A 12,263-nucleotide genomic window follows, 5' to 3' on the forward strand; every position below is an offset into this window, starting at 1 on the left:
TTCCAAAGAGGTAACATGCATTGCTATCGGAGGTCGTTTGACCTCCTAAATAATTCGCCGAAGTTGGGACTTCGACACAGTTTTTCCGTAGTGCCGGAAAAATTTGTCAAAATCCGATTCTTCCTCTTTTAACCGCCTCTACAACCCTTATCCGACCCTTCTAGACTATATCCACCCTTTGTATAGCCTAATGTCATCAAAAGACTAGATAGGGATGGATATTTACCTTTTTCTTTTTGGAAATCGAGGTCCTTGCGTAGAGGGGAAGAAGATCTACACTTTTCCCTTCAGCTGGCAGCGCATCCGGGATCTCCTACCTTTTCTTTTTCTTCTTCTTCTTCCTCTTCCTTTCCTTTCCTCTCCTTCTTTTTTTCCTCTCTGTTGCCGTCTGAGAACCCCCCCCTCTCTGTCTCTCGGTTTCATTCCAAAGCCACAGCAAACCCTCCAATTAAATCACATCAAAATACTATTCACCCTTTTTTTAATATTATTAAATTCCCATTTTGCCCCTAACACTTCAACATATCTACTGTTATGCCATTAACTTTTGATTTCTTTCCAATTTTACCCTTACCACTTCAACGCATCTACAACTATGCCATTATCTTTTCATTTCTTCCAATTTTACCCCTCATATCAATTTTAAAGGACTATTCTATCCTTTTTTATATAAAAAAATATTTTGGGGTTATTACATCCTCCCCCCTTATATAAAATTCGTCCTCGAATTTAAAAGAGTAAATTACCTGATTACTCAAAGGGGTGAGTGTATCTGCTCTTCATATTCTGCTCAGTGTGGTATTGGAAATCAAATAAATTAGGAGTGTTTTACCTTCTATCTCTACCACATAGGTAGGATATACATACTTCGCTTTTATACTATCCCCTACAGGTGTATTAATAGCTAAGGGAATACGCATTAATATCTTATCCTTAGCTAACTTTTTAGCAAAATAAGGGGACACAAATGAATGGGTAGCTCCAGAATTAAATAATACTCTAGCTTTAATCTTATCAATGAGGAGCATACCTGTCACAGCTACATTTAATGCCTGTGCCTCTTGTGGATTTACCGTGAACACCCTTCCTTGCCCTCTACCTACTGGAGCTGATGGCTGAGATGGTCCAACACTCTGCTGTGATGCTGGTGTCTGACCTCTGCCTCTGCCTACAGGCCCCCTACTACTAGGCCTGTCCATCTGCACAGAAGGGTAGGATGCCAAAGGCACAAACTGCTGGGTGGCACCCTGCAGGCATTCTCTGGCAAAATGACCCGGCTGTCCACATCTGTAGCACACTCCCTGGCCCATTCTGCATCTGCCAGGGTGCTGCTTCCCACATATGCCACACACTGGCCATGATTGGAACCCAGATTCAGTTCTGGCTATAGTGACTGGAGGACGAGGTACTGATGGTAGAAAAGTATCTTGTGATTGACCTCTTTCCCTCCATTTCCTCTTACGTGGGGCAGGTGGAGCTGAGCGTACAGACTGCTCCGTCGGGCCCTCCGAGAGATCTACTCCCTCAGATCTACCTCTACTGTTTTGCTCCTTCCCCACACTCATTTTCCTCTGTTCTCTTTCAGCTCTTTCCTCTTTATTTCTGGTCTCCCACTGTTTTGCTTTATCTATCAGCCTAGACAAGGTGGGGACCTCTACTGCCAGTACTGCATTATAAAGCGGGGAAATCAGACCTCGTCTGAACCTTTCTATCCTGGCAGCTTCAGTGGGGATGATGTAAGGAGCATACTTCCCCAATCTAGTGAACTCACGAGCGTACTCAGATACGCTCATTCCGGGCATCTGCTTCAGCCTCTCAAACTGAAGAGCCCAATTCTGCCTCTCAGCCGGAGACAAGAACTTATCCATCACTGCTTGCCTGAACTCTTCCCAGGTTGGAGGATTCCTACTGTACAATCTATCTTCCATATGCCTCTGGTACCAGTCCCAGGCATCTTCCTTCATTGTAAGCCCTACAAGTTCTATAGCTCTTGCATCAGAACAGGGCAATCTCCGTATCATCTTTTCAGTCTCCTCCAGAAATCTCTGAGGATCTTCACCTTCTTCCCCCTTAAACTCCGGGGTTCTGAGCCTCAGAAACTCCTGTACAGTAATCCTCTCATTATCTAGAGCCCGCCTGGCCAAACTTCTTGGCACAGGTACAGGAGGTGGGATAGATACTACTGACGGGGCAGGAGGTTTCCCCTGAGCAATCTGCTCCCTCAGAGCCTGATTCTCCGCCAGTAACTGTTCCATCAATGCATCTCTACTTCCTACATCTCCTTGATCATCAACCCTCCGTCTATCAGTAGGAGGAGGTTTTTCTCTTTGGGGCTCGACATGTGCAGAACCCGCATCCAATGCTATATCTGGCTCCATCCTCCTTCCAGGACGAGCAGGTCCTCTCCTTGGAGGTATTCTTTATATCTCTCTAAAAAAGTCAAAAAGAGAGGATGGTCGTTACACACTGAGTCATGATATATTTTACTGAGTTGTAAATGACTCATAAAATAACATACAGAAAAATCCTATGCTCCATAGTATAATCCTATACTTAATCCTGACTCACCCTATTGCTCTGACATGACTCTTCTTAACCTTTGCTCTGATACCACCTCTGTCACGACCCCCGCCCCGTTCCCGGCGGGCCGCCGCGACGGTCCTAGGGTGCGGGTAGGCATAAGGCCACCAGCCACCGCGTAGAACCCTACTACCTATCAATCATCAATAAATCTTGAAAATTTTGGCATGATACATGCACAAAATGATCACCTTTCCTATGGTGACCTGTCAGGATTATCTCATTACATACAACAATGCTACCTGTCAGAGCAGCAATCACATAATCTGTCACATAATGAACCTGGACAATATATATCAATACATCATCTCAGGCATATAACTCATCTATATAAAAATCTGGTTCCCATTTCATCCATGGTCAAACCCATATCCACAACAGGATCTATGACTGTAACTATACACTAAATACAACAGAAGGTTTATAATACACCAAAAGGGGATAAACCTCTATCTACATTATACTATGCTACACTATGGAGCGGCACAGCTAGCAGGCAATCTCTAACCCTGCTCTTCTCTATACAATACCTGCCCTGCAATCAAAAACACAAAACTGGGGAGTGAGTATATAAATACTCAGTGAGTGGAGTAGAGAGTACTATGCACATGAGACAGAATATAATCATGGCTCGAGATGAAATCTCAAGATCAATAACAAGATGAACATGATCTCAACATAGAGAATATGGAGTAAATCATCAATATCACCACAATCAATATCAACTCATCTGAAGCATATATGGAATAATCAAGTAAACATATATGCTACTCATGAATATGCTCAACAGATCATAATGCTGGAACATACAAATCAGGTGTCAATATGCTGAAATCATCACTAGACAGCTATCGGGAGGTGGGTTTTACGCCCCAGGCGAACCAGCAACAACTCCCTACTGCCATATGCATATATCGAATATGACACCACACCAATATGTAAATCATCACTAGACAGCTGTCGGGAGGTGGGTTTTACGCCCCAGGCGAACCAGCAACAACTCCCCACTGTCACATGCATATGCAGGATAAGACACCATATCGATAATGTAAATGCTAGACAGCTATCGGGAGGTGGGTTTTACGCCCCAGGCGAACCAGCAACAACTCCCTACTGTCACATGCATATGCAGGATAAGATACCACACTGATCATGTAAATGCTGGCCAGTATCCAGAACAGAAATCCATCTCACATCTACATACTAAACGGCACCTCGCGGGAATTCTACATCCGCGGAAAGCCATACTGCACCTCGCGGGGTCTTACTATGCCCGGCGGCAAGCAGAATATAAGTCGTAGGACCGGCCGATCCTACGCCTAGGGCCGTGTCCCCCCTAGGAAGGGACTGGGCTCCGCCCACCCAGAAGGCTACTATGTGCGCACAAAGGCCGATGTTCAACCCCCATCGACTATAGGTGTCCTGCAGATACTGCCAAGCCATGCATAAATGCCATAATGCACCCTCCCAATACTCTACTAAAAAGGAGTATAATCAAGACTACCACTCACTTGATCATGACCCAATCATAAACTAACATCAGGGTTAGAAGTGAGGGTCAAGGAAGTGCAATACAACTCAATATACCACTAAAAAGGCTCTACAAATCTTTGAAATAGAGGAAATGAAATCAATTTACAAAAGAAATCATTTCACAATTCGGAATCAATTTGATTACTCATCAACCCCTCGTAATTCCTCTCAATGTTCCCTCAAATGCATGTACAGAATAATCAAGCATGGAGAATCAAGATTATAGAGGAATCTACTACAATATCAGTCAATATGCACAAGTGGAATCAATTCACACTTGGCGACATTCATGAAAATGAATTAAGAATGCTCATGGTGCAAAGTACATGACTCCCACTCACCTGTCAATCTGGCACAGCCTTGATACGCCTCCAAAAATCTACAGCTGGCAGTGGGGAACTTCTTCCTCTTGTTCCCTAGCTTCTTGCCCAACTGATACATGCATTTACAATATATTTAGTTTTGTATCAAGGGCTATAATCTACGTGCCAATTATAACATAGGGAACTTTAATTGATTCAACTCCCCTGTTCCCTAAATCTTTTCTTTTCTTTCTTCTTTTTCTTTTTAATTATAACTCACCATTTATGTGTATTAGGGACTCCCTTGCATGAGTACAAGGTCCCTTTTAGCTTGATCTAGGCTTAATACCCTATTATAGCATGAAATCCCCTATTTTCCACCCGGATGAACAGTAACCTGGACCGACAGCCGGTTACTTCATCCCGGGTTTGATCCACTTTTCAGACTCCAAATTTGATGAAATTTTTACCTAACATTCTACACTCATAGAGGATTCCAAAGAGGTAACATGCATTGCTATCGGAGGTCGTTTGACCTCCTAAATAATTCGCCGAAGTTGGGACTTCGACACAGTTTTTCCGTAGTGCCGGAAAAATTTGTCAAAATCCGATTCTTCCTCTTTTAACCGCCTCTACAACCCTTATCCGACCCTTCTAGACTATATCCACCCTTTGTATAGCCTAATGTCATCAAAAGACTAGATAGGTTTGGATATTTACCTTTTTCTTTTTGGAAATCGAGGTCCTTGCGTAGAGGGGAAGAAGATCTACACTTTTCCCTTCAGCTGGCAGCGCATCCGGGATCTCCTACCTTTTCTTTTTCTTCTTCTTCTTCCTCTTCCTTTCCTTTCCTCTCCTTCTTTTTTTCCTCTCTGTTGCCGTCTGAGAACCCCCCCCTCTCTGTCTCTCGGTTTCATTCCAAAGCCACAGCAAACCCTCCAATTAAATCACATCAAAATACTATTCACCCTTTTTTTAATATTATTAAATTCCCATTTTGCCCCTAACACTTCAACATATCTACTGTTATGCCATTAACTTTTGATTTCTTTCCAATTTTACCCTTACCACTTCAACGCATCTACAACTATGCCATTATCTTTTCATTTCTTCCAATTTTACCCCTCATATCAATTTTAAAGGACTATTCTATCCTTTTTTATATAAAAAAATATTTTGGGGTTATTACAGGTTGGCAAGTCCACTCCAAAGAAAGTGAGAGTCGACTCTCAGAGGAACACAAAGAAAAAGTCAGAGAGCATTTTTCGGACTCTGAGATTCGAGTCGACTCCCGCAATACGCGAGTCGACTCCTAGACACCGCGACCCCAAAGAAGACAGAAGACCAATCTGCTGTGTCTGAGAGTCGAGTCGACTCCCAGACAGTTCGAGTCGACTCCAAGACTGGACGAGCCAAAAGACAGAAGATCGGGAGTTCGGGCTCTGAGTGCCGAGTCGACTCCCAGGACAGTCGAGTCGACTCGAGTTGGCCAAGTTGAAAATTGGCTCCGTGGACTTCATGGGATGAGCCGACTCCGAAAATGCCAAGTCAGCTCCAGAAGTTGGCGAGTCGACTCCGGGTCAAGACGAGTCGACTCCCAGTCGAAGAGGCTACTTTAATTCAAATCCGAAATAGTTGCCGAGTCGACTCCAGAAAAGCATGAGTCGACTCCCGCTACAGCCGAGTCGACTCCTGATCGCGCGAGTCGACTCCAACCCACCAACGGACATATTGTCAGGCTGTGCAGAGTGTGCAGAACGGGCAGAAAAAGGTCTCTAACGGCTAGTTTGCGTGGGGGATGGTTTAAATAGCCACAGAGGACTGTAGCAAGGAAGAGAACAGCCATTCCACTCAAAGTAATCAAGCATTCAATCTCTGCAACCTGTTCTTCAACGAAAAGAGGGAAGAGCGGCATTAACTCCATCCAACTTCCTCTTCCCAGCAATTAAAGAAGCCTCCTCCTGCATTCAAGTCGACCAAACATTCAAGAGGAGACTCGAAGTTCAAGAAGCCCTACTCAACTCCAACTCAAAGCGTTTGAGGGCTTCTAAACTCTTTTCAGCTTATATTGTTATTCATCTGCTTTTGAGAAGCTTTGTTTTCTGTTTGTCTCTTTTATTTACAACTTGTATTTGCTTGGTTCAATCGGGGGATTGAATCAAGGGTATAGAGGTTGGTTGGTAAGCCGAGTTTTAAAACCAACGTGTGTAAGGGTTCGATTGTGATCCCGGGAAAACAATCGGGGTGGTTCTAGTCGGTGAGCCTGGAAAAACCGATCGAGTTCGTTGTGAGCTCGTAAAACAACAAGTTTGGTTGTGAGCTTGGAAAACAACCGGCTGTAATCCAAGGGGTTATAGTGAATTCCCAAGTGAGACTTGGGGAGTGGACGTAGGAGCAAGGGTTAGCTCCGAACCACTATAAAACTTGGTGTTTGCGATTGATTGTGTCTCTTTCTCTTACTCTCATATCACACACTGCACATAGCAATTAATTAAACAACTTGCAAAAGTTTTAATTAGTCATCCACAACGTTTTAAATAGCTAAATTATTTTAAAACCCAATTCACCCCCCCTCTTGGGTTGTCTATCTGGGCAACAAGTGGTATCAGAGCCTAAACTCTTCCACCCAAGAGTAAAAGATCGAAATGACAAGCCCATTTGGATCTTCCCACATTGAGGGTCAGTCTACCCAAAGACCCCCATTCTTTAATGGATCCGACTACTCATATTGGAAGGCTAGGATGAGAATATTCATCCAAGCCCAAGACTATGAGATGTGGACCATGGTAGTAAATGGGCCATACATCCCATCCATATATGTAGAAGGTGTCACGGTACCCAAACTAGAAAAGGATTGGGATGAACATGACATGAGAAAGGCACAACTAAATTCTAAAGCTATGAATGTGCTTTATTGTGCCTTAGATAGAAATGAATTCAATAGGGTCTCTACTTGCAATTCTGCAAAAGAGATTTGGGACAGACTTGAAGTGACCCATGAGGGCACGAATCAAGTCAAAGAATCCAAAATAAATATATTGGTTCATAAGTATGAATTATTTAAAATGGATTCTAATGAAACAATCACATGCATGTTCACTAGGTTTACTGACATTGTCAATGGCCTAAAAAGCCTTGGCAAGAACTATACTAACAGTGAGCTTGTCAGGAAAATTCTTCGCTGTCTACTAAGGTCATGGGAAGCCAAGGTGACGGCAATCCAAGAAGCTAAAGACTTGAACAAGCTTCCACTTGAAGAGCTCCTTGGATCCCTAATGACTCACGAGCTCACAATGAAGCAGCACAGCGAAGAAGAGTCCTCCCATAAGAAAAAGGTAATAGCTCTTAAATCTACATCATCTAATAAAGACTTATCTTGCAGCAGCAGTAGTGAAGAAGAAGAGCTTGAGGGAGATGATGGTGAGGCTCTTCTTGTGCGCAAATTCAGAAAATTCATCAACCACAAGAAGTCTTATCATCAAAGGAGAGGCCCCTCAAATTCCTACCGCAAGGACAAAGGTAAGGAAAGGAAAAATGAGGGGATTGGGTGTTACGAGTGCAAGAAGCCGGGTCACATAAGAGCTGAGTGCCCTTTACTGAAGAAGGGGAGCAAGTACAAGAAGAAGAAGGCTCTTGTCACGACACTATCCGACTCCGACTCATCATCCTCTTCATCGGATGAGGAATAAGAGGAAAAGGCCAATTTCTGCTTCATGGCCAATGGAAATGAGGTAACGTCCGAATCGTCTTTAGATTTTACTTTTGATGAGCTTTATGATGCTTTTAATGAACTAATGATTGAATATAAGGCTATAAATATTAAAAACAGAGAACTAAAAGTAACTAACCAAACTTATATCCATAAGTATGATTCATTAGTTAAGGATAAAGATGCTCTTATCAAAGAAAATGCAGAACTTAAAATGAACAACCAAATCTTGGTACAAAAGAATGATACCTTGACTAAAGAAAATGAATGGCTGAACAAAGAAACACTAGAACCCAAAAACAATAAACACATAAATGAGAATATCACAAAAGAACTAAATGATCTAAAAGCAGAAAAACAAATACTAACTCAAGAACTAGAAAAATACAAACTCTTAGTTGAAAAATTTACATATAGCTCAGAAAAATTGAATATGATACTAAATAGTCAACGAGCAGTATTTAATAAAGCGGGTTTAGGGTATAAACCAAAAAATAAACAAAAACTTCTTAGTAACTTCTTTGTCAAAGCTGGGAAAAGTAAAACTAAGAAAATAACCTGCTTTTGTTGTGGAACTATAGGTCATAAAGCAAATGTGTGTAATTTTAGGAAAGGTAAAACAAAAAGGAAAATTAAAAGAGTATGGATTCCAAAAGGAACCAACATGACTAACCATGAAGGACCCAAGAAAACTTGGGTACCTAAGATGATATGATTTGCTTGTGTAGGAGTGTCTTGCAGCCAAGGTCAACAAAAACTGCTGGTATTTGGATAGCGGCTGCTCAAGACACATGACGGGTGACAAGGATCAATTTTTCACCCTTGAAGCTAAGAAGGGAGGTGCTGTGACTTTTGGAGACAACAACCAAGGTCACATCCTTGGTATTGGTAAAGTTCAAATTACCCCTTCTACTTTTATTGATAATGTTAGATATGTTGATGGTCTTAAGCATAACTTATTAAGCATTAGTCAATTATGTGACAAAGGCTATGATGTTATGTTTAAACCATCACTATGCATTATAACAAACCCAAATGACAATAGTTTAGTTTTTAAAGGAATTAGACGTGGGAATGTGTATGTTGTAGACCTTGAAGATCTTGCCAAACATAACCAATGTTTAGTTGTTAATGAAACTAAGGATAATGATGCTAGTTGGTTATGGCACCGTAAGTTAGGTCATGCAAGCATGGACACAATAACTAAACTAGTTAAAAGAGATTCCGTGATAGGTTTGCCAAAATTAAAATTTGAAAAGAATAAAATATGTGAAGCATGTCAATTTGGCAAACAATCTAGAAACTCATTTAAATCCATAAAATGTGTCTCTACCTCTAGACCTCTAGAATTATTACACATGGACCTATTCGGACCAACTAGAACAACAAGCCTAGGTGGAAATAAATATGGTCTAGTTATTGTAGATGATTATTCTAGGTACACATGGGTCATGTTCCTAGCACATAAGGATCAAGCATTTTCTGTTTTTAAGAAATTCCATAAAGAAGTAACCAATGCTAGAGATACCTCAGTAATAGCTATTAGAAGTGACCATGGTACCGAATTCGAAAATCAGTCATTTGATGAGTTTTGTAGTAAAAAGGGGATAACCCATAATTTTTCTGCACCTAGGACACCACAACAAAATTGAGTTGTGGAAAGGAAAAATAGAACTCTAGAGGAAATGGCTAGAACTATGTTATGTGAAAGTAACCTCCCTAAGTACTTTTGGGGAGAAGCCATTAATACTTCTTGTCATATATTAAATAGAGTTTTATTAAGACCCATTATAAAGAAAACACCTTATGAACTTTGGAAAAATAGAAAACCAAAAGTTAATTACTTTCATGTTTTTGGATGTAGGTGTTTTGTTCATAATAATGGGAAAGATAATCTAGGTAAATTTGACTCTAAATCTGATGAGGGCATATTCTTAGGTTACTCCACAACTAGTAAAGCTTATAGAGTCTTTAATAAAAGAACCCTGGTTATAGAAGAATCCATACATGTTGTGTTTGATGATTCTAGTGATTTTTCCTCTAGTAAGAAAGGTAATTTTGATGATGATGCTGAAATTCTTGAAGAAAAGATAAATGAGATGACATTACAAGATGACAATCAAAAATTGATTGAAGGTGCATCATCAAGCCAAGAGGCAATTGTGGATCATGGAGGTATGCTCACGGGCATCCTAAGGAACTAATTCTAGATGATCCATCTCAACCGGTTAGGACTAGAGCATTCCTTAGAAATTTAAATAACCATCTAGCTTTTGTCTTACACTTTGAGCCCAAATACATAGAAGAAGCCGAAAATGATGTAAATTGGATAAATGCAATGCAAGAAGAATTAAACCAATTTACTAGAAATAAAGTATGGAATCTAGTTGAGAGACCTTCTGAATATCCAATTATAGGTACAAAATGGATTTATAAAAATAAACTAGATGAAAATAGAATTGTAATAAGAAATAAGGCTAGACTAGTAGCAAAGGGTTATAATCAAGAAGAAGGTATAGATTTTGATGAAACCTTTGCTCCCGTAGCTAGACTTGAGGCTATTAGATTATTATTAGCATTTGCATGCTCTAAGGACTTCAAGTTATTTCAAATGGATGTAAAAAGTGCATTTTTAAATGGGTATATTAATGAGGAGGTATATGTAGAACAACCTCCTGGTTTTGAAAATCATCAATACCCTAATCATGTTTATAAATTGAACAAAGCACTTTATGGTTTGAAACAAGCACCTAGAGCATAGTATGAGAGGCTTAGCAAATTTTCTACTAGAACATGAGTTCTCTAGGGGTAATGTAGATACAACACTATTTCTGAAAAAGAAAAACCAAGATATGCTACTAGTACAGATTTATGTTGATGATATCATTTTCGGTGCTACTAACAATCGCCTCTGCGAAGAATTTGCTGATTTGATGCAGAGTGAATTTGAGATGAGCATGATGGGAGAGCTGAACTACTTCCTCGGGCTTCAAATGAAACAGTCTGAAGGAGGCATCTTCATCAATCAAGCCAAATATATCAAGGAGATGCTCAAGAAGTTTGATATGGAGGGAAACAAGTCAATCAGCACCCCCGTGAGCTCATCATGCAAATTAGACCAAGATGAATCAGGTAAATCTGTAGATCAGAAACTGTATAGAGGTATGATAGGATCTTTATTGTATCTTACTGCAAGTAGACCTGATATTATGTTTAGTGTTTGCATGTGTGCTAGATATCAGGCTAATCCTAAGGAATCACATCTAATTGCAGTAAAGAGAATCTTTAAATACCTAATAGGAACAAAGAACATAGGGTTATGGTATTCTAAAGAATCTAGCCTAAACCTAATAGGATACACAGATTCAGACTTGGCTGGATGTAAACTTGATAGAAAAAGTACCAGCGGGTCTTGTCAATTTCTAGGAGAAAACCTAATCTCATGGTTTAGCAAGAAACAAAACTCGGTTGCATTATCTACTGCTGAAGCGGAATATGTTGCAGCCGGGAGTTGTTGTGCTCAAATCTTGTGGATCAAACAACAATTAGAAGATTATGGCATTAAACAAGATAAAATACCTATTAACTGTGATAATACAAGTGCCATTAATCTAACTAAAAATCCAATTCAGCATTCAAGAACTAAACACATTGAGATAAGACATCACTTCATAAGAGATCATGTACTGAATGGTGATGTGACACTACAATTTGTTTGCACTGATGATCAATTAGCAGACATTTTTACAAAACCCCTAAGTGAAGAGAGGTTTAGTGTGCTTAGGAGGGGATTAGGAGTGATTGATCCATCCTAGTGGTAGTTTCCACCAGATTCGTTGATTTTGATGATTAGATTGTGGTTAAACTAGAGTTTCTTTTCAATGATCATCAAATCAGATCATAATTTAGTGATTTTTCCTCATTTGGCACAAACATAGCATGATTTTTAGGTGCGTGCCAAAGTTAGAGACGACTCGAGTAAGTTTCAGAGTCGGCTCCTAAGGGGGAGTCGACTCGCGCATTTGCGGGAGTCGACTCGAGATTGATGGCAGCAGAGGGGGAGTCGACTCGCATATAGTCAGGAGTCGACTCGAGGTCTACTGGCGCATAAGGAGAGTCGACTCGCGCATATTCTGGAG

General features: G+C 40.6%; 1 protein-coding gene across 1 annotated transcript; it reads right to left on the reverse strand.

The window, feature by feature from the left end:
* Positions 1-750: 750 nt before the first annotated feature.
* Positions 751-5,562, reverse strand: LOC149768846 (uncharacterized). Its single transcript, XM_089927098.1, has 2 exons — positions 5,136-5,562; positions 751-4,545 (listed from the first exon to the last, which is right to left on the reverse strand). The coding sequence occupies exon 2, from the start codon at positions 2,376-2,378 to the stop codon at positions 780-782; it is 1,599 nt and encodes a 532-aa protein (XP_089783224.1). The 5' UTR covers positions 2,379-4,545; positions 5,136-5,562; the 3' UTR covers positions 751-779.
* Positions 5,563-12,263: the final 6,701 nt, after the last annotated feature.

This window comes from Phoenix dactylifera, chromosome 1, assembly GCF_051530095.1.
Source record: "Phoenix dactylifera cultivar Ajwa chromosome 1, Ajwa_hap1_PhDact_Kaust_v1.1, whole genome shotgun sequence".
Taxonomy (NCBI): domain Eukaryota; kingdom Viridiplantae; phylum Streptophyta; class Magnoliopsida; order Arecales; family Arecaceae; genus Phoenix; species Phoenix dactylifera.

Coding starts and splice junctions, on each gene's coding strand:
- LOC149768846 (XM_089927098.1), bottom strand. CDS start 2,378: ATGGAGCCAGATATAGCATTGGATGCGGGTTCTGCACATGTCGAGCCC.